The sequence below is a fragment of the Calonectris borealis genome, chromosome 8 (assembly GCF_964195595.1).
Source record: "Calonectris borealis chromosome 8, bCalBor7.hap1.2, whole genome shotgun sequence".
NCBI lineage: Eukaryota > Metazoa > Chordata > Aves > Procellariiformes > Procellariidae > Calonectris > Calonectris borealis.
The window spans coordinates 29,591,126-29,615,973 of NC_134319.1; the positions used below are offsets into that span (position 1 = coordinate 29,591,126).

Genomic DNA, 24,848 nt, shown 5'->3' on the forward strand with positions numbered 1-24,848 from the left:
CGCCGCGCTTTACGGCTGCCGCGGCGCTTTGCGGCGCGCGCGGGAAGAGGCGGGAGGGCTTGTTGCTTCTTCCTGTGGTGATGGCGACGTACGTGAGCGAGCTGGAGGCGGCCAAGAAGAGCCTGAGCGAGGCGCTGGGCGAGAACGTGAAGCAGTGAGTGCGGGGGAGCGAAGCCGAGCCGCGGTGAGGGTGTCCCGCTGGGCTTGGGCCGGGCCGGGCCTGAGAGGGCAGCGCCGGCCGGGCCTGGGTGCTGCGCGGCCCGTTCGTCTTCTCCCGACTCTCAAAGGGCCGCGCGTTTGTACCGTGTCTGTGCGGGAGCCTCAGCGCTGGCCTGGCCTCGGGCCCCTTTGCGCTGGTGGGGGAAAGCAGTGGGTTTGGGAGCAACGCTTTTCGTTTGGTGTCTGCACCGTCCCCGCTCTTCCCTAGGTACTGGGCCAACTTGAAGCTCTGGTTCAAGCAAAAGATCAGTAAGGAGGAGTTTGACCTGGAAGCACGCAGGCTTCTCACGCAAGACAATGGTAAAAAACCATCTTGTGTTTGTTTTCCTGCCGGCTCTAATGGTGCCTTGCCCCTGCCAGGCCTGGGGGGAGCTCAGCCCAGCTGCATGTTGCTTCCCGAACAGGGAGATTGCTGCCAGGGAAATAAGAATGGCCGGGGCTTCGGTAGCAATGGAGTTAAAAATGTGGGAGGTGCCTTGGCCTGCAGGGGGGAAGTCCCTTTCTGGCCCCGGCACTGACAGGCAATTTGGCCTTGTGTAAATACGGTAAAAAGGTAAAATATGCTGTCCCAGCAACCAGAAAGCCATTTTTTTTATGTCACCGTAGAGATTCAGTCCTTCCCATACTCCACTCTTCCTTTGTCTGGGACTGAACTGGTGGTGTGGCTGAAGTGGGGGAGGGAACCCCCGAATTCACCTGGGCAATTTTGCAGCAGGCAGATCCCCTTCGTGGCCTTTGGGGCTGGCAGGTTGGAGCACTGAAGGGCGAGATTCCTTTGTCCTCGCCTCTGTGCGGGTCTGCAAACATTGGTGGGCATTGCTGAGAGAGCTGGGGGGGCTCCTGACTGCCACGTTCATAATCCCTGTGGGGAAGGGCAGGGAGTGTGTTGGTGCTTGGGTTAAAAGGCCAAAGAGGATCCTGTAACCCTCTGACCCTGGCTTGTGAAGTTCTTCTTTGCTCTTTCTAATGCATAATTACTCAGTCTGTGTTCCAATGACCTTTCTGCAAGGAGTTTGCATTTTATCTAGAACCTATTTGACTTAACTTCACCTTCCCAGGGCTGGCTCTTACTGGTTCTTTTCTAGCAAAACCAAAAGCCCTGCTACCAGAAGTCTGTGTGGCAGGAGGGCCAGCTGATCCTCCTCGGACTAGCTGAATACACCGGATGTTTCATGTTGCGTGCTGTAGGGCTGGATTTGTGTGTGTGGCACACTGAGAAGTGACCTGACTTGTTTCCATGCCATGTGTAGTATCCTCTTTGTTAGTGTGGTAGTAGCAGATTCTGGGTCCAGTAGAAGCTCAAAAAAAACTTAAATTGGAAGTTGTGCCTACGTAGCTAAGCACGTGGGAAAAACATGACCGTGGAAAGGCTTAGCGAGCTACTTTAAAACTGCTTCAGGGGGGTGCCTCTGGGCACTGACGTGTTGCTAATGAACTGTCTGTCTTTACGCAGTCCACTCTCACAACGATTTCCTCCTGGCTATTCTTACCCGATGCCAGATCTTGGTTTCTGCACCAGGTAAGTCCCAAGAAGCCTCATTAAAAACAGTCGGGTAGTAACGCTTTGCCACATGTGTGTTTGGTGGGTTTTGTACAAGGCACTCCAATTTTCTGAGCCTTCATATTCATGTTCTTTTTGCCACGCAGGCAAAAGGGTAGCAAAGTAGTGATCCAGCTGATTTCAGCAGGGACGCTTTTATAAATAAGCTGTGTGCGCTTGCTTAGAGGCGAACGCTGGATTGCTGTATGTGATAAGATGGTTTGATTTCTGGATCGGGTGTGTGCTTCGAGCTAAAGTGTAAAGGGAGATGCTGGTTTGTCTTTGATCTGCTTTGCTTACCGCTTCCTCTCTCTTCTGAACTGGGTGATGCTCTTTGTTCTCTCTGCTGAGGATATCATTTTGGGGAGCAGGATTTTCCTGACTGATCTTGAAATCAAGTATGTATCTGATGGAAAAATGCTTACTGGGAATGCTTACAGTGAGTCTTGATTGAGCTGTGGCCAATTAACTCAACCTTCTGCACATAGTTAACCTTTTAACTTTGTAAGCATTTGGAATGGCTGTTTTCAGGGTTGCAAGGTATGTTTTGTTTGGTCTCCAAAAGAACTCTCAATCCAGAGATCTGGTGGGAAGGACAATGGAGCTGCAATTCAAGATATGAAACTGCTGTGTAGTAACATTGTTGTAGCGCTGATGGGCTGAGACCTGAGTTTTTTGAAAGGAGAGAATACCTGTTATTAGAGTACCTGATGCAGCTAGAGGAAGGAAGAAATGCAAAATTTATGGATACCCACAGCTTTTTGTGTCGTAGCTGGTCCTTAACTATACCAGCTGTGCTAATTAAATGCTAACTTCTCCCACCTGCAAACTTGCTTTGTTTGCTCTTGAACTTTGGGACTCAAAAGGTGTTTGTAGACTTGTCCTCTTTAGTGGTCTGTAATTCAGAAGATTTATGTCTAAATCTTGCTTTTGACTTAGAGTACGTACAGCTGAATTATAAAAAGAAAGCACAAGAACAGTGATTCCCCTGTGAGTATTACCTGAAGGAGCTGAGTCTAAATTTGGAGGGGGAGGGAGAGAGTGCCTGCGTTCTCTGAGCTCGGCACCGAGCTGATGTGAGTGTTGGAGTAGAGATCATAGCTCGGAGGTCTTGCTTCTGAGTGGCAGTGGTCAGGTGAGAGCCCATTGCTGTGTGACTGAAGTTGAGGTTGTTTGTTCCTGTGTGCACCGCTCTGTGCTTAACTGTACTGAATGTCAGTTGTCTCTTTATCCAGTCATTTAGGCCTGTGTGGCTCTTGGGCAGCCATCCGGTCAGGCTTCATCTTCCCCGGCTGGAATAGCTCAGATTTGTCAGCAAACTCTACCAGCTCCCCAGGGCCCCCTTTTTGAAGGCTGCCCAGGAATGTGTTAAAAGCACAAGCCTCAGAATGAGGCAGTGTGGTGCTCCACAGGTGTCTTCCATATGCTCATTATTTCCTGCCTGACCTTTTTAATTTTAAGTCCTTGCAAGGACTTTTTCTCCCCTTGAAGCTTACTCTTTAAGAGCCCTTGAAGAACCCGTCTTTGTAGTGCTTCAGCAGATCGGTGACAGCATGTATCGGAGTGCTAGCTGACCAGCTGCCTTACCAAGTGCTGACCAGCTGGTCACCTCCAGTGCTTTCAGGCAGGCTTTTGTTGGCTCTGTGTCCACAGATCTGCTTAAGCCAGCTTGAAAAAAACCGAAGTTTAATCATGTGTGTGTTCTTAAAGACACGGTTTAGTGCTCTGCAGTTAACAGTACGTACCGCTAGTCCGTTCTAGAGTTTCCATGTTTCTCTCCTCAAATCAATGCAGAGTCTCCCAACGATTTTGGAGCTAATCTGTACTGAGATACCTCTTCCTGGGCCACTGACTGGTAGATCTATTACACACAGAGTTTACTTGCCAGTCTGCTGTGTGTGGCGTAGCGGATTGTACGTGCAAGCACAGGAAAGTGTAGTACGAGTGGAAGACTAGATGTTATGTCTAGGTTTCTTTTTCTCCCCCTAGATGCCAATCTGACACCTGCTAGTTTTTTGTTGGTGGTTTTTCCCCCTCTCACCCCCCCCCCCGCCCCCGCCCTGCATGTAAGAATGGAAAGCTAACAGGCTTTTGTCTCCACCACTGCCTTTTGGGTAGAAGGTGTTTACTTCATAATTCATGGAAAAAAGTAACTTTAAAGAAATGTGCTTGATGCACTTGGCACGCCATAACAAGGGTTACTGATGCATGTGCTTTCCACCTTTGTGGGAGAGAGACAAGGGAGAAAGAACCATTTTTAAAAAGCCAGTTTGTATTTTAAAAAGGTGGTGTGGTCAGTGTTACAAGTGTACTTGATATTGTGGGATTTGGAATAGGAAACCTTGGAGAAGGTATTTTTAAAAAGCGATTGTAACACATGTTGAACCATGCAAACAAACACATCTGATCCAAATTTTGCTGCCCCTGGTAGCAGTGGTTCCACATGGGCTTATAAGGGAACACTGGGTGAATGTGACCCTTTGAGAACACTTTCCATTCCCGCCTCTCATCTGCCTGGGCTGTTGATCCTGCAAACTTCAAATCCCAGTTCACCAGCCTGTGTGGCACGGGATATTTAGGACTTGGTGGAGAGGGAGGAAGGTTCATGTCTATTTGGATGTGAAGAATGGCCAGGTTCTCTAATTCCTGCTGAGCTCCCACGGAGGGCATAGCAGGATCCTGAGGAATCCTAAATCTGACTTCTCTGCCCTTTTTAGAAATGGGTGATGCTGTTCCCTGTGATAGCCATGTTTGTGAAGACACCCATAAATACTTGAGTGGCACCCAGCTGTAACATAGCTGGGAGGCTGTGAAAGTGCCTGAAGAGAGAGGAACTTCCCAGAAACACACCATCCGAAATACTAGAGAGTGACTTAATGTTAGTTTTAGGCTGGCTGTACCAGCCGGAGCAGTGTGGCACACTTCCCATTATAAGAATATTGTTTTCTTTGGTATTCTCTTTTTACCAATATTTTCACAAGTGCTTTTCTGAATTTTTATCTGTGGGGTTTTTCTTCCCCAAAAAATTCCATCAAGAGGAACTCCAGTTTAAAGCCTTTCTTAACCTTGCATAGACTTGCTCATGAAGCTTATCTTGTTTGTTAGACGACCGCAAGCAAGCAAGTTAGCAAGGTTGCTTGAGTTAATACATATCTCACTTGAATGGTTACTTCCCTCCTTAGCTAAATGTTAACAATAAAACTGAGACAATTGCAAGCACTTGAGTTAATGATGTAAGGATTTAATTTATTTACTAGTAATCTGAGATTTATTTATTTATTGGTAATTTATTTACTAGTAAACTAAGAGATGGTTCAGTGAATTACAACTCTTGCCGGGATAGCAGGAGCATTTTATTGTATCAGGATTGCCCACAGGCTTTGCTTGAAGGGCTGCCAGCTGTGAGACGGGCTCAGGTTGCTCGTGTTCCACTTCTCTCCAGAGAGCTGGGAAGGGAGGAAGAGAATGGGAGTGTGACCTGTTCACAGAGGAGGGTCGTCAGAATATATTTGACTAAATGCTTGTCCCTGCAAAAAGATAAAAAAACAACCAACTGAAGATCAAATAAACGAGGGTGGGGAAAATGCAAGTTTCCTGTGCCTGGCTGCTTTTCTCTGTCGTGACTTTCTCTGTTTGTATCTTTGTCCTTTCCTCCTGTGCGGTGCTGGTGCAGCACGTCAGGAAAACCTGACACACTGTGTCTGGAGAGGCTGGTGCCATCACTGAGAGATGTGGCAGCTCTTAGAAAAACATGCTTATCTGTTGCTCATCTTTGAAGGCATATCAGCAGCCATTGCTGTGGCTTGTTAACATCTAATTCGCCTGCTAGCAAGATTAAATAAAAACGCTAACTTCTCTGAAGTTTCCCACCTGAGCCAACCCACCCTTGTCACTTGTGGCCAGGAAGGCAAGTACTGGTTTTCTTAGAATACTAGAGGGAAATTTTGCTTTCTTCATCTAGTGCCAGTCAGGCGTGGTAATATGAAAACCTGGAAAAGCAGCCAAAAAAATTCTGCTCTGAGCTCTTTATTATGGGGACTAGGAGATAGTATCTCACCTTTTCCTGGCTAAATTTTTGTTAAATGTGCAGGCTGAGATTCAATTAAGTTGCATCTTTCGGTGTCTACTGTCAAAGCCTAAAAATTTAGTTCCATTTAGTTTAAAAGTTACTATGTTATTTTTAAAAATAAGGCATTTTTAAAATTCGGACTCTGCTATAACCTATTCATCTGTAATACGTTGTCAGCTAAAATGGTGGTGTTTGCTTTTTCTGTCTCTGTCTGTTCCACTTTCTCCATCTCCGCCACCCGGTCACAGTTAGCTAAGGATACTTTCGTAAGTCAGGCTGCGAAGGAGCTGTGTGAGACTTCTGACAAGGAGGAAAGGCCTGAGGTGGGGTGACGTTACGAGGTAGAGAGAGGTGCTTTTATTGAAAGCTTTGAAATGGGCCAGGTAACTTCTGTGTCTGTCCTTAACGCACCTAATCCCGCCTGCCTAGAAGGGGTCTGACCTGCTTTGGAGGAGAGGAGGAGGAGGAAGAAAGGACTCATCTGTAAAGAGCAAAACATCCTGTGAGGGAAGTAGCGTTATATTGGTAGATCCTAAGATGTAAGTACTGAGGTCTTGATGAAGGGCAGGAGTGGTCCTTCAGATGATTGTCCACGGTGCTTCCCCACACCCCCTTGTTACGCCTCTACTGTGATGTTGTAGTGATGAGTAGTGACACCAGCTCTATGATTTTTGAAGAGGCTTTATTTATTATCTTTTAATTTCCTATAATTGGCTGGTGGATTTTGACAACAGGGTTTGTTGTAGACTGTTGGTTTTCACCTCACTAATAAGATGCGGCTGAACTTTTTAATAAACTACTTTTTTATAGGGAGAATATGCCATCTGTGTATGTGTGTGCGTGTAGGTTGTTTCTAACCCCTTCTTAGCAGCTGACCATTCACAAACTTCACCTGAATCCGCTGGTTTAGCCTGGTTCTTAAAGTCATGTTTTAGAAGTTTTTTTTCGTGGCAGAGGACACTGTCCTCATGCCCCAACCATGAGTGTGGGAAGCTCCACGTAGCCAAGGACTTCCAGCCAGCCTCGTTCCCTATAAACAGGGCTGTAGTATAACTGTATTTATGAATTCCTGATTACAGCAAATTAAACATAGTTGCAAGAACCGGAGGTGAACATGCTGCTTGGCATGAAGCTGGTGTTGAGCCGTGGCAGCCTGCGGTAACAGGAAAGAACCAGAACTGGTGGTTTGTCAGTACTCGGTGAACGTGCCTGAGGCTGGCCAAGTTGTGGGTGGGATGGCTGCTGTCACTTCTCGTCCATGTCTGGAGGAAAGAGCAAATGCCAGCTCAGGTGTGGCCAGGGAACATCTGAGACATCGCCATGCTGTCAGCTCCACCTGGCAGCAGAGCTCCAGCCTCCACTTCGGAGGCGACTGAAGGACCTTCAGAGATCCCTAGAGGTGGGCAGGGACCCTGGCACAGGCTCCGGAAGGAAGAAGGGTGCTCGCTCGCTGTGCAAAACCGAGGGAGGAGGGGTACTGGTGACACAAAGCAGAGGCTGCCTCTGTAGCCACAAGAGGGCTGTCTGGTCTTTGGGTTGCACTTCTTCTTGGCTGTCAGCAAGCGCACATGCATCCAATGCGACGTTGTCTTAAGCCCCGATGTACCTGAAGGAATTGTGCACGGATCCTGTAAACCTGTCAGCAGGAAATCTGCAAGGCTGTCCTTGCCACGAGCTGTGTGATTATCAGGAGGTGGTTTGGCCTTCTGTAGGTGCAGCTGTCAAACAGCATATAGTGGACTTCTGAGCAGCCTCCTCAAGGTGATGTGGGCAAATGTATGTATTTATTGGTACTACACAGTAATCTCTTTTTCAGCTGCTTGCCAGTTCTGGTCAGTCACAAGCTCACTGCTGACGTAGGTGTCGTCCCGTTCCTGGGCTCAGCGGCCTTTGCAGTTCTTCCCCCCTCTCCTTTCCCCTGAGTGTAACAAGAACGATCAGCCGTGATGTTTAACAAGGGTCCGAGACAAAGCTTGCCAAAGCTGATGCTGAACTGTAAAGGCAGATGTAATGACTCAGACTGCTCAATCCTGCTGGTTAGCATCTGACCTGATCCAGGAGTTGGTGGGAGGAGAATCCCTCTCTGGGCAAGCTCCTGTCATCTTCCTGATGGAACAAATGGCTTGTTCCTTCCTTGTGGCTCTGGGGGCTGTGCTCATCTTTCTTCTTCCGCCATGGGTTTTTGTGTGTGGACAGAAATTTCTACTTAAGTAATGGGTCATGAGTGAGCCAAGCTGGCAGGGGGCTGACAAAGGAAGGGAAGGGCTGCCAAAAGCACTCTCCCCTGAGAAATCCTTTCTCTGGGCCATGGCTGCTGATTTTGGGTTAAGGCTTAGCTGGGGGCCAAATGTTAAGGGTTTTCCTGTGTGGACAGTTTCATCCTGTCCCTAAATCAGCAATGCCTACTGAGTGCTTTGTTTTGTTCTTGTTTTTTTTTTCTTTTCAATTTGTAGAAGGTGCTGGATCTCTGCCATGGCCAGGTGGCTCTGCAACTAAACCTGGAAAACTCAAAGGAAAGAAAAAGATTTCTTCGGTTCGACAAAAGTTTGATGTAAGTGTCCGTGGTCAAATGGTCATGACTCTCTGACATTCTGTTGGGGGTGAAGAGCCCTGCACAGCATGCAGTTTTTGTTACTACCAGGAACGATGAAAGTCCATCACATGCAATGATGTATGTTGTATTTGTTTTGAGTTCTGGATTGGGGCAGGAGCTGAGGGTAGCTGCTGCCTCTCTCGTGGAAGCCTCTTGGGAGAAAGGCTACAGTGTGACCTGGCTTTGTTAGACACCAGAGGATCCATGGAAGTACACCTAAATGTCAAAGTGGCAAGAGCTTGTAGTCCAGGAACAAACTTCACTTCACACACCTGCTGAATTCTTGAAGCAAAAGCGACTTCCTATTTATTCAGGCAGTCAGGCAGAATTCCGTGATTGTATGATCCACTCTGCAGAACTCTGCAATCCAAAGTGTTAGAAGTAAGATGTTCCTTGGGTGGAATGTTTTCAGCAGGTCAAGTTGTTTCAGAATTGAAAATGCTTTGCAAAGATGCTGTTGTCTAGTACATGGCAGAGAAACGCATAAGATCCAGTTAACTTTGCAGCGAAGGCTCTCTACATCCATCTGGTACTGTCGCACATCCATCCTACAGTTGTTTTTGTGCTGCCAGACCAGTGGCGGGGGGGCCTGGTGTGGAAGAGGGTGGGGATGGGGCACTGTCTTCCACGGGCGGGGTTTGATAAGACGGTTGAAACCGAATTAACAGTTTGTTGAAAGGGAGAGTGTCTGTCTCTTACTGAGCTGGATTTATCAGGTGTCTGAGCACATCGTGATCCGGCTCAGTTCTGTGACAAGGCAGAAAACTAACCGAGCAAGAAAGACCCCTGGTTTATTCAGCTGGATCAGCATTCCTTGCGGTTGGGTGAATGCCAAAACCAGTGCAAAGGAAGAAGGGGCAGCCATATACCTGGGGATAGGGGAGAAAGGTGGGCACGTGAAACCTCCCGCTCTTACACTGTGAGAAGTCAACTTGGCTCAGCCAAAGTGCATGCCACTCTTCTAGGGACTGTCATTATATGTGTGTGCTTCAGCGACTAGCCTTTCAAAGGGATGGGAGTCCAGCTGAAGGCTCGTGTTTAGAAACTGCTGAAATGTTTTGTAGTGTTCACAGCTGCGACCTGAATTCTGATGGCAGTCTGTGTTATCTTTTTGTTTTAAAACTTCACTGTAGCTTTTCAGTAGCAAGTAGAGGAGAGTTTAAGAAGCAAGTCGTGATGTAGTGGAAGTCTTGGAATTTGGTTTACTCGGATACCCCTACGTTACACCACATTTCTAGAGTGTGTTTGTACACGTGTTCCTGAAATGTTTGGTAGTAAGTACTGTATGAAGTGTATGTTATGATTAACGGGCTTGTCTATTACTAGTGGCATTCCTGAGTAGTGTGAACTTGAAGCGCCTTGATATTTCCTGATGTTTCCCTCACTGGTCAGAATAACAGCTGTGAATGACCACAGGTTCATTCCAGTTGGCTTCTGCTCTCCCAAACCACATTCCTCTTAAGAGTTGCTTACATTTTTTTCCAGGCATACAGGCATGTAGCTTTCCTGTAATGAAAGCGTAAGTCTTCAGAATTACGGGGAGGGAAACCTGCTTTCACATCATTAGTGGGTGGATTGGTTTTTCACTCTGAGTTAAATGCCACACTGTCCTTTGAATAAAGCAGCCCCCCTTCCTCTCTTGAAACAAAGATGTGAGAAATCCACTTTGCTGTATATGCATTGTTTATATTTAAAGTATGCTTTTGTCTTGGTGCCCTGTAAGAGCCTTGTGGCCGTCTTCATTGCAGAGCCACTGGATTTGTGGCTTGGAGAGCTGAGGGACAGGAGTTGGGGGAGTACTTGATGGGCTAGGGCCATGTTGTTCCCTTGTGGACTGAGGCTGGGCCAAGTGCACGTCTGGGCCCAAGGATCAATCATTCCCATCTGCTTTTTTCCCCTCCCCTTTACCTGGGGACCGAGACTTCCCAGCAGCCACCACAAACACTCAGAGCTTGAGATGCCACACATCAAGGGAACTGTGCTGGAATGCATGTGGCCTGGGAAATGGGGGTTGCCACCTTCTGGTATGAGTTCCTGTTCTTTTTTCTAAATAACTGAGTCAGTTCTGAAAAATAGCCATATTCCATCTCAGCATCAGTGGCTGCTCAGTAACACAGCTCTGCTTAGAGTATTGAAAGCGCATGGGGAGACTAGAGTATGAAATTCAGAACTGCAGTTTGGCTAAGTTGTTGCATTTAAAGCTTTAAAGAATTGTAAGAATCACATAAGCTTAAGATCATGGTTTTTAATCTTAATGGAAACCATACAGTTAGTAAGTAAAAATACACCCTTCTGCACAAGAAATTACTAAATACACGAGAACTCTTCAACATAGAAGGAGGTGACTGAGAGATGTGAAAGTCCGTAAAATCATCACTGGCCTGGATAGCGTGAACAGAGATAAAAGGGACCATGGCTGACCACGTTTGAGACTTACAGGAGAATCAAATTAATCTAGCAGGTGGGAAGTCCAGAGCAAACCAGAGGAGGCGACTCCTCATGTGGTGCGTGGTTACACTGTAGAATTTCTTGCTGCAGGATGTTGTGGATACCTAAAGTTTAGGTGGTACAGGGTGCTGCTGGACAAGTTCATGGGCTGTTTAATAAAAGGACACCAACACTGGCTCAGAAATTTCTTCAGTCACAAATTGTTGGGGGTTGGGAGAGTATCCTGGGGAGGAATATCACTCTGCTTGTCCTACTGTGATATGTTTTTATAGGTGTTTGTTTTCTGACCGGAGAAGGGATGTTTGGCTAGACAAACCAAAGGGTCTGACTGGACTGAGCATTTATCTTCTTATGCTCTAATGTTGTGTTCATAACAGCACCGGTTCCAGCCTCAGAATCCGTTGTCTGGAGCCCAGCAATTTGTGGCAAAGGATCCTCAGGAGGATGACGATTTGAAGCTGTGTTCTCATACCATGATGCTTCCTACACGTGGCCAGTTAGAAGGAAGGATGATCGTAACAGCGTACGAGCATGGGCTAGACAATGTCACAGAGGAGGCAGTGACCGCAGTTGTTTATGCTGTGGAGGTGAGACTGGGCTGCGCAGCAATGGTGTTCTCATTATACTAGCGACAAAAGGCTCTGTGTGCAGTACGGGGTAGCGTCTCTCAGTGGGGAGAGGAATCCCGCTTCTCTAATTGCCCGTTTGCCTCGGGAGGAGTAGGATGAGAATCAAAGGGCTTCCAGATTTGTGGCATCATAAATGTAAAGTCTTGGATTTCTGCCTGCAAGTGTTAATTTTGAAGTACTTGCATATGAAGAACTCCAGGCATGCTTAAGTAGCTGTTTTGGAAAATGCTGTTCCTGTCACTTAAAAGCAGGGACAGAACGGGAGCTCCAGTTTAAACAGTTCTATAAAAAATAATCTGTTATAGGCGCAAGTATCTGGCATGGAAGTGAAGTGACAGAATCGGGTAATACCTGCAGGTGAAGTGCCTGCTGTTGCTGGTTTTGGCCATCAGTGGTGCATTGCCTGATGTATCCCAGGAATGATACAGCCAAAACTTGGAGCGTTGATGTGTGGATGGTTTTCTGGAGTCAGGATGTGGAGGTCAACCCGAATTCCCCATCTGGGAGTGAGGCCAAATTAAGAAGCAGTTGTCTGCCTGTTTTTTTCAGACAGTTGCTTCTCCAGCACTTTCCAGGTAACTGAACAGTCTGAAAAAGAGGAGTGAGTGGCTTTTCACTGTAGTTTTAGGGCCAGTATTTCAGTACAAGTTTTAACGTCTAGTGCCAATTATGAAATCTCTTAACTCTTTATCAAAGGGATCAGGGGTTGGGAATTTCCTAGCATTTAAGAAACCTCTTTGACATTTGAAGCAGCACATCACGTATTGAAGTACAGTTTACAGGCTAGTGCATACAGTACACTGGCACAGTGCCATGTTCTCTGTGTCAGATAGTGAAAACATACTGTAACTTGTCCAGATCTGGGTTCCCTTATGTCTTTAGGTCCTTGTGGTCATAGCAGCACTACTTCTGTCTTGCCAATTAGTGAGGCACTTCTCATAGCTGTGGCTTGGTAGGGCAAATAAATTGGCATGTGTAATAAGATTGTTTTTCATTTCAGAACCATCTTAAGGATATTCTGACATCTGTGATATCCAGGCGGAAAGCCTATCGTCTGAGAGATGGCCATTTCAAGTATGCCTTTGGAAGCAATGTTAACCCTCAGCCGTATCTGAAGAACAGTGTTGTTGCTTATAACAATTTAATCGAGTGGTAAGGAGCTCTCAGCACACTGCTAATTTCAAATGCAATTTGCTAGTTACTCCATGGTTCAGTTTCTCTTTTTACTTAGTAGAAACTGTTAATAACGGTGTTTAGCTTTCACACACCAAGAAGGTATCAGTTCGGAGGACTGTACAGCTAAACAGGGAGGGAGAATATGGGGATTTCTCAGCAGTGGAGTTTAGGGCAGTGGTAAGTCTCTCTTCCTTGCCTGTGCTTGTCCATCGATTTATGAAGATGACCCCTGGCCCTCGGAATGTTCTTAGTAATTACTGCTTTTTGGAAGCTGTAGTGAGTGACACAGGAATTTTGCTGCTCTCAGGGAAACTGCTCCTGGGCAGAAGAGCCCTGCCTTTGTGAGGGCACCTGTTGTGCCACAGGAATGAAATGTCAATGGAAGACCTGTGGGACACTGCTGTCCTGTCACTTCCTGCATCCAAATGTATTTACGGTTCCTTGGCAGGCCTTTTCAGTTAGCAGAGCTTCAAGGTCATCTTGTTTTCCAGAGTCTCGATGTCAAACAGCTTGTGCTGCGCATCTGGCAGCGTGTGAGTATGAGAACGCAGTTGTGTTTGTCTACAACAGCTTCTAGCAGTTGACAGGAGGTCGTGGGTGTTTTGAGATTCGATTATAGCACTACAAACACTACAAATGCAATCCACTCCAAACAACTCTGCCTAACAGCTAACGTCTTTCAATTTAATGTTGTGAGTGCCTTAGTTTTTGTGCTGGGTAGAAACTATTGGCTGTAAACAAGTTGCCCAAATCGAGATCAGTTACAAAGCAGGTTTGAAGCATATTGAGGATTGGTTTGCACTGTTTTTATTAAACTGGAATTTTAAAGAGATTTTAATTACAGCTGAAATATCTTATGTACATAAGGGCTAAGCCAACTGATACAGAAAAGGAAACGCTGGGGCCAAGCCCCTCCTGTGTGACTTCCAAAGGTGGTGCTATTTTCTCGACTGGAAGGTTTTACTGCCTGCTCTGTCTACAGCCCTCCAACCTGTGCGACACCTTCTGCCGGTCAGAATCTAGCTCCCCAGCCCCCGCCTGATGATGCTGAGCAGCAGGCAGCTCTGCTCCTAGCGTGCTCTGGAGACACCTTACCAGCATCCCTCCCGCCAGTGAACATGTATGACCTTTTTGAGGCATTACAGGTAAGCTGTTCGTGTTACACTGTCGTGTGAGTACCAGCTACCAGTCTCGGATTTGGTTTACATGCACGGAGGGGGATTTGATTTCTCCTCCTGCAGTCTGTTTCCTTCTTACCCTCTCAAATTTACAATTCTTTGGCTTTGACTTGCTCCCACTATTAAGTAACAGTTAACATACAGTCAGCTCATGGTTTAGTGCCTGTTTTGCTCCCCTTGGTCAGAGAGTTGATGAGGAAATCCCTGTCTTTTCTTACAGCTACGTAAGAAGGGTGAACTCTTCCTCTGTAGCAAGACTGCAGTGATTAGATCAGAACTGAGCTAGACTGAGATTTTGACAGCGATGCAGCAAAATGACTTGCCTGGCATGTCCCTTCTTACTCCTCATGTTCCACCCTGGGTACTTAGAGGAATACCTGGTCCTGGCATGCAGGCTGCTGCAGTGGGTTAGCTATCATCACCCAACCCTGGGGAGGTGTCTAAGGTAGGCTGGATGAATCTTCCTGTGGAGGTGCATGCCTGTGGTTCCCTCCCTCTCTGGCAGCTCTGGGGACATTCAGACTACTCTGAATGTCTAAAATTAGCTGTGAGAAATTCCCCCACAATCTCCGCTATTGCGCACAGGCCTTGGGTTTTCGTCTCAAGGCTGTGGAGGCAGACCATTCTTTAAGAGCTGTAATCAAGCATTTGCCTCATGTGTTTAGTCAGATAGAATTGTTGTTTGTAAGATTTTGATGACAAATTGTTGTTTGTCATCGCAAGAGCAAAATGATGAGTTCCTTATCATGCCACTCCCCTACAGAATGGTGTAACAGGCAGTTTTCTGTGCTGACTGGTGTGGCAGTGCTGGCAAGTTGCAGCTCTCCTCGTGTGTGACAGCCTGCGTTCCTGTTGTGCAGGGCTGGCTCTCTGATCATCCTGTAGTAGAGGGAGGTTCTTATATGGGCAATACGGGGAAATGTGTATGAAAGCATGGAACTTGTTTTCTGACATGTATCTGCAGGTGCACAAAGAAGTTATTCCTGCGCACACTGTCTACGCTCTAAACATTGAGAGAATTGTCATGAAACTCTGGCATCCGAACCACGAGGAGCTACAGCAGGATAAAATCCATCGCCAGCGCCTCGCGGCAAAGGAGGGCCTTCTGCTCTGCTAGAGCTAGGCAGTCATGTCAGGCCTCAGTGCTACAGTGCTGTCCTTGAACTTGACATTCAGATGCTTCTTACAAACCTGTGTCAGCATTTCAAGGATGATGTAAGTTATGAGTCAACTTTTCCTATGGAAATATGACTGAGTTGCGGTACACTTTCTCTGCTTCCCCAGAGTCATGTGCCATGGAGTGCTTGCAGCAATCCCACTGAATTGGAAAGGAGAAACGAGATTTGTTTGCAAAGACTGTTTTTTAGGAACAATAAATGTGAGGGTGGAAAGAGTTGGTTTTAATAAGGTGTATTTTTGTTTTCTTTTGTGAGCATGGGGAATCTGCCTCCTTGCTTTGCTCTCCCCTCTCAGGTAGTTTCCCTTGTGAGCTCAGTCTCCAGGGGCCTTGTCCAACTTCTGTTGCAGTTGGTGGGATCCTCTTCCATTCATTTGACTGGAAACAGGGTGGGCTCTTGTGAAGTGAAGGTGAGCAATTCTGTAAGCTGATGTTGTTCCTTTTCTGCCAGAGGAACTTCTGATGAGAAACTCTGAGAAAACAAAGCAAAAAGGCAAAGGTCCTTTCTAGGCTGTGTTTTGAACTGTTTTGCATCACAAAACACAAAGGTGTGCACTGTCATAGGAATCTCTCGCCACTTACCAAAATACACAATAAAATCAGGGTTGTGAGTAATGTTTTTCTATCAGCCTAGTCCTGACTCACCCTTATCTTGTAGTATTGTGACCAGATGTTCTAGGAATTGTTGGACCTGTGACAAGAGGCAACCTCTGTGCCTGTCAGTACAGCTAACGATTTAGCCATCCCAGCAGGCAGCTTGACCATCCCTGAGGTGGGACAGCAACCCCCGAATACATATACCAATTCACTGTCTCGGTGTTGCAGACTCCTTGGATTTGCAGCATGAACAAGATGTCTCATATTACTTCATCGTAAAAATATGCAGCCACACGTCTCCGCGTGGGGAGCTGTGCAGATAGCTGTGTGTAAAAGGGAAAATTCCACCTCTGTGTTTCAGGTACTCTACCGTCTTCCTGAGTCACCTGTGTGCTCCTCAGATGCTGAAGGGAACAGGCTTATTATAGCATGAGAATTCTATTTAAATGTCTTGATGACTATATTATCTGTTTTTAACCACACCTATGGAGGTACCTGCTGAAGGATGACTTGACTTATTGTGCCTCCAGATAGCAGAATTGAAACAGCTTCCTCTGGGGGAATATGAAAGGGGGAGCTCATGGTTCCCCTCCATTCTAGTTTTCCTGTTTGGGAAGTATTTGGATAGGAGAACTGGCATCCTTCCCCTTTCCCGTGCAGCTTCGTTCTCTACTGTGCCCCCAGGACTGAAGAGGGTGCAGGTCCCTGATGTTTCCTCCCCGTTACCTTTTTTTATAACCTCCTTTCTTGACGCTCATGACTCTTCATATTGGACCAGAGTTGTAGCAAGGGGCTGTGCAGCTGTCACTGTGTTCCCGGCTTTCCTGCATCCCCTTGTGGGATGTGCTGTTGAATTACGTATAGCAAGAGGCAGTGCCCGTGCAGATATCAGTGGCCCTCATCATGAGAAGACCATTCTAGGATTATGAAGAAGCTGGGAAGGGCAACAGCAGAGAACTACAGCAGGGCCTGGCAGGATGAGAGCAGTTGTACTTGGTAGGCCATGTCTCTTAAGGTATGGCAGTGTGTGGTTAAGAGGGTAGTGGGAGAGAGGAGAGAGAGAGAAGATTTCTTTTGGTCCCTTTCCCTCAACTGCCATTTTTTCCTGTATTAAGCATACATAGCTGCTCAGAGTGAGCCTTAGCTTAGAAGTTGACCCCAGTGGCTTTTACATGACAAGTTTTTAAAAGCAACATTAACCTGAGTAACTGTATGTGGTGAGATGATGAAGTCACCCAAAGTACGGACTCTGGAGTGTGGGAGGGGGATTTCCCAGATAACTGTTATGCTTCTGGTGTAAAATGAAAGCATTAAGTTTGTTTGCTAGAAACTTTGGGGCAGCTCTGAGGATTTCAGATCTGAAGAAAGCACGCAGCATCTGACAGCATCACAAGCGAGTTCTGAAACAAAATACTAAGTATGGCACAAGAAGTGCTTCTCTCTTCTGTTTGCATGTGCTCTGCAGACAGAGCCTCATGTTCTGAAGAGCTGAGTCATCTATTCCACACTGAAAAAAGTGGGTTATTTGGGACACCTGCTAGACAACAAAGGCTTGAATAAGGAAATCCTGTCAGCCCCATTTCACAGATCGGAAAACTGAAAGGCACACGTTCTCAATGCACTTTCCCACAAAGGTCTCGTGAGAAGTGATGCTTCATAGACTTCTGGGGTAATTTAGCTGGAAGGGACGTCTGGAGGCTGCTTTGTCCACCCCCGGCTGAAAGAAGGGCTAAGTTCAAAGTTAGAGCAGGTTGTCTGTCTCCAGAGATGGGACCAGAGAAGTGGTGGTGTTTCCTATTCTAGTGTGTGACCATGCTGACGGTGAAGGTTTTCCTTGCATCTCATCAGAATTTCTTATGTTGTGCCTGTTGCCTTTCAGCTTTTCCTGTGTGTCTCTTTGTGGCTCCCCATCAGAGCAGCAGATAATAGTAAGATCTCCCTTTTGCCTTCTCTCCAGGCTGAACAAACCCGACTCTCTCAGCTTCTCCTTATACATTGTGTGCTCCGGCCCAAACCATCTTGATAGCCTGCACTGAACTTGCTCTGGTATGTCACTGTCCTTGTGCTGGGGAACCCAAACTGGACCCAGCTCTCCAGATGGTCTCACAAGTGCTGAGCAGGGATGCAGGATCCCTCCCTGCTCCCTGCTGGCTCTGCGCCTGCTAGAAGTTGGCCTTTGCACGGGTGCACTGCTGGCTGCCAGGTTGCTTGTCCACCTACACTTCCAGGTCCTGTCCTGCAAAGCTGCTTTCTTGCCTGTTGTCTCCAGCCTGTTCTGCTGCAGGGGGCTACTCCATCCCCGTCAGGGCTGTGCATTTGCCGTTGAACTTCTTGAGGTTCCTCTCAGCCTATTTCTCCAACCTGACTAGGTCCCTCTGAATAGCAGCTCTGCCCTTCAGTGTATGAACCACTCCTCCCAATTTGCTGTCATCTGCAGACTTGCTGCCCATATGCTCCATCCTATCATCCAGGTCAGTAGCAAAGATATTAAAGCATAAGCTCCAGTATTGACTCCTAAGTGTTGGTCCCAGTATTGAGTGCCACTAGTAACCAGCAGCCAGCTGGACTCTGAATTGCTGACCACTGCTCTTGGAGACCTGTCCTGAGAGCAGAGAGATGGTACTGATAGGTATCGCTGTTAGGCTGGTGGCATGTGGCATGACGTATGTCTGTCTTCACTACAACAATCAGCCCTCTAAAATGAATAAGATGATTGCTGAATTTCAAAGCAGCAGCTCAAAGTACCAGTGAAATTAGTTTGGAAGGGTCTATCTTCTGCCCGAAGATCCACCAAGAACCTGCCAGGTCTATGGCAAGCTGAGCTTGACCAAAACCATTCCTGACAGATGTTAGCCGAAAAACTTACAATGGAAGCTTTTGGAGTTATCTTAGGCAACCTGTTGTGTTGTTTAGCAGCCTTCACCACTGAAGGCTTTCTCCACAGTCCTGTGCCTCTTGCTGCAGCTTAGGCCTAGAACTTGTTATATTCACCCCAGAGTATTGTATGGAAGGACAGAAGGGAAGGAATGAGACATCATTTGTCACATCCCCAATAGCGAGAATTGCATCCTAACGTTCTTAATCCAGTAGGAATTGTGCAATGTACTGAAAGTTGCCACTTGGAAGCTTCTAGTGCTTCTAGCTTTCATTCCTAGATTTGCAGTAGAAAACCATTAGCCACCACATGAAGAGGGGGTGGAAAAAAGTGCTTGAGAACTTCACCAGGCTCACTTCATGGCCTGAGTTTGGGTGAAGATGGCATCTGACCTCAGGATGTGGTCAATGCTCCTGGGAATGTAGGATGCAGAAAGAAAATCTCTTATTTTTATTTTTCAGACAGTTCCAGCTGCCAGACCTGGCTTAAGTCTGACCAAGCCTTCCAGCTCAGTGCCAAGGAGGATCCTAGAGATGTGACTGTAGCCCTCCTCAACATCCCTAGATAGCCAACCTTTTGCTCCCAAGACTGGTGACCGGGAAAGATGTTTCTCGTTGCTGGTTCACAGCAGAAACCTGGTGCATAGCACTTGCTATCAAACATGCACTGCACTGCCTTTCTCTTAGCTTAACTGCTCATCTGTCCCTTCCCAGCCTTCCCACTCTTTCTTCTGCAGCTGAGGTGGGCTTTTTTGGTTGTTGCCCCAGTTCTTCCTTCCTAGCAGAAAATCCCCCTGTTGTAGAAAGCTGGGATTAGGCTTGATGCAAAGAGTGGCTCCTCTGTTTGAGGGCCGGAAACTGTGTGCCAGCAGTGCCTAAAAATGCAGATTCTGGTTTCTCAATAGAGAAAAATTTAAACTAGTGACTTTGTACCACCTTCCTCCTACTTGACCTCTAGGAAACTTCACTTCTGGCAAAGAGAGGAAAATGAGGAAGTGAGACTGCTTGCATTTGTGTCTTTAACTATGAATGCCCGAGAGCCCCAAGCTGGGGTTGCAGAAATGCTCTGCTGTCCAGCCAAGCGAAAACAATACCAAGGAAGGAGACCTCCTTTTGTGCTCCTGGGGTGGAAGGAAGCGTGTGACCTATTGCTGCAGTCCGCCGTCATCAAAGAAGAAAGTCTCCACAGAAGAGGGGAGCGGTAGCTGTTCCCTGTCACGGACTTGTAGGTGATGATGGATGTGTCTTGCTGACCTGAAATGACGTGCAGAAGGGTTTGCCGCTATGCTGTTGCAGTAGCATGATGCCCGCAAGCTCTCCCCCCAGCGAGAGGCACAGCTCGTGCTGCTAGAGGAGGGCTTCAGCAGTGTAACTTCAACAGGCCTCCTAGAAGGAAATAATTTCTCAGAGCCGAAAGGTTTGCTTGTGGCATTGCCTGTCTTCACCAGTGTGGTTTCTGATGTGGTCTGGTTAGCAGGAGGAGAGGAAGAATCCACCAGCCTGCCTTGCAGTTACTGCAGAAAAAAGACCTCGTGTGTAGCTGTGGCTGTAGCCTGGGGCAGTCCGGGAAGCCGGGCAGTGTCAGGCAAGTGCACCCTTTGTGTCTCTGAGGTCAGTATTCGCCAAACCTGGAGGCAAGCACAGACCTCTGAAGGGACTGTCATGTGCTTGGCACCCCTTGGGCTTGTTTGCGCAGCAGCAAACGGAGTCAATGAAGCGTGCAAAGTCAGGGCACAAACACTACTGTCTGCCTTTCAGGTGTACAGAGACCTCAGCTCGCACCGAGATCAGGGCACTTCAGCTGCCTCCGAGACTTTGCATCTTCAGAGGAGTCCTGTTACGTGTCCTGGGCATCCCCAGGCAGACACAGCTCCGGGTGGGGTTGTGTAGCAACGACAGGAAGACAGTGCAGATTTCTTCTGGGTCAAGCGCAAGCTGTTGGCCACCACTGAGGTGCTGCTGTAACCTGCCTCTAGTCCTGAGTTTGATTATGGTCCAAGGTCCTGATTAGATGATTAATTTCTTTTTTTTTTCCTAGATCACAAAAGACGGAGGCAGCATTGAGTTATAATTGGACAGAAAGCTTATGTAAGAATAATTTTTCACCAAGCAGTGCATCCAAGTGAAGTTTTTTGTAGCATTTTTGATTCATTTCTTGCCAGAAAATGAATTTGTGTCTCCAGATAACATCTGGCCGATGGGGATTTTATGACTGCAGACTATCCTCAGTCTGAGGATGCTCGGGTGGAGTATTGGAGGCTCTTGTTCTGCCTGAGGGCCATTTAAGTGAGGACAAAAAGTTCCTGCATTTAAGCAGTACAAGCTGCTCCTGGGGCTCCGCTCAGAGCCTTGACCTCCTTGCAATGGGTGCAGTGTGTGGAAGACAACTTGAAACTGCCACTGCAGCGAGTGTTCGTGGGCCCCTTGCCAGCTCAGGTGTGCCCAGCGGAGCCATTCCCATCGCACAGCCTGCGAGCAGACCCTTTGCCACACGTCTAGCCCTTACCCTCGCCCTGTGGGGCCAGCTGCTGGGGGGCTGTGCCCAGGAGCAGGGCTGGAGCCCTGGCTGAGAGGGTGCTTGGCAGCTTGCTCTGCTCCATCTGGATCTGGTGCCCGGGTAAGCCCTGGAGGAATCGTCTCTGAAGAGAGCTCCCTCAGAAAGGTGGCAGGCATCAGCTTCGTGACTGCCTTGTTGGGAGTGTGTTGTTGGTTATCACTAAAAAGTATTGTTTCCATTTGAATTTCTGAAACCAGTTTCCCGTTGGTGGGTTTTGTTATGTCTTTGTTAAATTTAAAAGCTCCCACAATCAGATATCTGCTGCTGTGCAATGACGGCCGCTTCTGAAACTCCACTTTGATAAGAAGAGAGAGAAGGAGCTGGGGGCTGCTTTCGTCTCACAGGAAGGGCTGCTGGCCTTGCCATGGAGCAGACCATAACCTCTTTAAACCCTCAGAAGGTTTTTAGACCTCATTTTGGAGTGCAGAGGCAGTGCAGAGTCAGTGCTACTGTCCAAGTCTCAGCAGCAGTGCATATGGGCAAAGGCCCATTCCCCTTTTCCTTCCTTACTCCTCCCTCCACATGCGCAGCTGGCGAGCTTGCTCTCGCATCCCAGGAGGTGGTTTGGCCCTGGCTGAGCAGTGTTCCCCGGCAGTTCTTGAAGTTGTCACCCTGCCACAGGTAATTACAGAAAAGCCTCCTTTAGGTCTTTCCATTTCAGCATGGGCGGGACTGCAGCAGTAAAGACACTGGAGGGAACAGTCTCCCAGATGGTTTTATTTATATCTCGGAAGCAGATGCTCCAGACAGAGTTTGGCAGAGCCATCAGCGGGTTCTTGTCTGTGTACTGTGGGAGGTTGGTGCAAAGCCCTTCTGTGAACTGTAGGCTTGATTTTCAGATATTAATATCTTGTTATTAGACTACATGAAGTGCTGATGGTAGCGGATACTCTGTGTTGCTCTAGGGAAAGGCAAAGATTTCAGACGTTTTTCCACTGAAACTTTCATTTCTCACTAAAATGCTATTTTCCCACCAGAAAGAAATCAGAAGGCAGCTCAGCCTGCTTTATTTTTGCCTCTGCCCCCAACCTCTCCAAAATATTCACCAGAAGATTGTTCCAAGTTGACAAATCTGGTTTTTAACTCTATAATAAATAGAGTTCATGAATAACTCCATAATAAATGGCTTCAGAATAATGCTTATCTGTCAGCTTCCCCTCTGTCCTCATCCGCTCTCTACTGTGCTCCTTAAAGATAGGAGAAGGGGGAGCAGGATCATGACTGTCAGCTTTGCTCTCATGCCCTGGGAGCACGTGGTGGAGGTGCAGCCCTGCTGTTTTGCAGGTGGCTGAGGGCTTGCATCAGAGGGTTGGTGCTGCAGGGGTGTTAGCAGGTTTTTCTCCTTTCTCACCTGTTGGAGAGTCATCTCTATGAATTCCTTCTGCCTGGCAAAATGTCTCAGCTGAACTCCCTGGTTTTCCCTGGAGCCTGTGAGCAAGGGATGCCTGAGAGCAGGGGCTGGACCTCCATCATAGGCAGCAGACACCACACAGCGTGGTGGCCCTTGTTCTGCCAGGACTGTCCATCAGGAGAGGAGGGAGGCAGGGTGTGTGTCTGTCCCTGAGCCAGGGATGCAGAGCAGAGCTTGGCTTGGTGTCCCTTCCAGAGCTGCCACAGGCACCGCACAGAGCCCTGGGGGTCAGCAGCTGCAGTTCAGAAAACTCCTGATACTGGCGGTGCTGAAAAAAAGGGGAAAAATAAGCCCTTGGGCCAAAGAAATCAAGGATTTACCCTCCTGCCTAAAACCAGCTTGTACATACTAACGCAGCAAGTCATAAATCATGTTAGCAGCGAGTCAAACAGCCATGTCCTTGCCCCTAGGGCAGCAGGGCCCTGTGCGGCACACCGCAGCGTGGGCAGGCTATGCGTGGCGTGTGCTCCTGCTGCTGTGCCAGTGCCGGCTGGCTGCCACTCACCGGCTGCCACTTGCCAGCTGCCCCTGCCTCCCACCTGCCTGCAGCCATGGCCTCTCGCTAGCATGGCTGCGGTGTGAGGCCCTGTGTGGGGCAGCCTGTGCCCCCCCCCGCCCCCCGTTTGCTTTGCCAAGGCACAGTTCTCTTCGCTGACGCACATTTGAATAGCGAGGGGGTGCCGCTGCTTGTCCCCACGCCCCCATGCGCGGCTGAGCCATTTGTCCTGGGGCTGGTCGTACGCTGGCTGCGTTATCCCTCTACTTCAGATTTCTCAGTTTCACTCCTGCTGGCTGCGAAAGCCAGCGACGCTGACGCAGTCAAGCAGAGCTCGTGCCGTACCCGAGCACAGGCATCCTGTTTCCAAAACAGCCGGTGCAGCCCTATAGTCTTCAGCATCCATGTTCCCAAGGGAAAAAACATGGGGAGCTCGAGAGCTGGGGCAGAAGGGGAGAGAGCAGGAGGGTGGGAATATTCCCCCTCCTCCCCTCTTTTTTTTTAAATAAGAATGTTGAAAAAGCCAATTTGGGAAGCAGACAGGAAGGAATGGTAGAACCTGGTCTCCAACCCCCAAGAGCCTTTGCTCAGCCAGCTGGGTGCAGAGAGCAGTGTGTGTGGTTGTGCAGCAGCTCCTGTGGTTTCCTGGCACCGTGAGCCCCTCTGAAGGGTGTGGGGATGGCCGGGAAGCCCATCACCACTACCAAGGCTTCACCACCCCCCTGCCCCCCCCGGACAGCTCTCCTGCCTTTTCCTGGAGCTTGCCAGTAAAACACAATATGCAGAGGTTGATTTAGGGTTTTTTTTTCAGATGAGATCCCTTGGTCCAGCCTCATGTAGCTGGCGCAGGCTCTGCCGGCCAGTGCCAGAGGGATGCGTCGGTGCCTGGGGGGCAGCTGCACCCTCTGGCCTCACATGCTCCCTGCGGTTTTGTGGGCTCCAGCTTGCCTTGCCCCACTCGGACAGTGAGGGGGGTGATTTGCATTATTTGAGTCTTTGGGACGCCCACGGGTGGAAAAAAACAAAAGAGGCAAAGACAAACACCCAGTAGCGTATGCACACACACACAAACCACCTGAGCACAGCCCAGTTGCTGGCTGCCGGTGACAAACGGCCACTGCGCTCATGCTGGGAGCTGCCGCTCTAAAGGCGCTGCGTTTTGCAGGCTGTTGCTCAGCCTGGCTGTTCCCTGCTGCATGGTGGGTGTTATGGCCCAGTCACCTATTTCCAGCTCCCGAGGACTTGACATGCGAGTATTTGCAGCTTTGACATTGTAGAGAACAAGTCCATGTCCTGGGTCATCTAAACTAGCCTCCTCCACCTCGATGCTCAAGGGAGGTGGTGCACACAGCTGATCCCATTAAAACTAAACCTCTGCATCTGCAGCCGAAAAAGAAAGAAATAAAGCAAACAAAGCTTGAAGAGTATCATTGATACAGAGCAGACCCAGCCATCTAGAGATCACACCTTTAAATACCAGTAAGCAGTTGGTGGGGCTGGCTTGCACCTAATGACATCAGCAGCGACCCTGAGGGACAAACACCCAGTCCAGGGGCTGTTTGGGGCCCATCGAGGTCAGGCCTGTCCCTCTCACCCCAGGAGGGTATCGGCACCACTGGCATCACCCTGCCCTTGGGCCTGCCTTGCCCTCATGTGCTGCGGTCACCCGAGGAGCCCCTCAGCTGGCGGCTGCTGCTTCACCCCATGTCCTGCCAGGTCTGAGCAGCCCAAGCCCAACTCACCATGACAATGAACGAGCTCCGAGAGGTGCCTTTTGCAAGCTTGCTGCCTTTGATGGTACAGGAGCTGCTGGGGGGGGGGGTGGCACCCACCATGTACCACACAGGAACATGTCCCATCTTGCAGAAATGACACGAAGGCATA

General features: G+C 48.3%; 1 protein-coding gene across 4 annotated transcripts; it reads left to right on the forward strand.

The window, feature by feature from the left end:
• Positions 1 to 22: 22 nt before the first annotated feature.
• Positions 23 to 21,250, forward strand: TADA1 (transcriptional adaptor 1). 4 transcript variants are annotated; one of them, XR_012674557.1, is made up of 9 exons: positions 30 to 154; positions 428 to 519; positions 1,673 to 1,738; positions 8,282 to 8,379; positions 11,247 to 11,456; positions 12,499 to 12,650; positions 13,123 to 13,207; positions 13,657 to 13,819; positions 14,817 to 21,250. XR_012674557.1 is itself a non-coding variant. In XM_075156659.1 (8 exons), exons 1-8 carry the CDS (start codon positions 81 to 83, stop codon positions 14,967 to 14,969), a joined length of 1,008 nt encoding a protein of 335 aa, XP_075012760.1. In that variant the 5' UTR covers positions 23 to 80; the 3' UTR covers positions 14,970 to 21,250. The 4 variants fall into 4 exon arrangements, 2 of the variants coding, with proteins under 2 accessions (XP_075012760.1, XP_075012759.1); XR_012674556.1 differs by lacking the exon at positions 13,123 to 13,207 and adding an exon at positions 14,073 to 14,297; XM_075156659.1 differs by lacking the exon at positions 13,123 to 13,207 and having other exon boundaries at positions 23 to 154.
• The last annotated feature ends 3,598 nt before the right edge of the window (positions 21,251 to 24,848 follow it).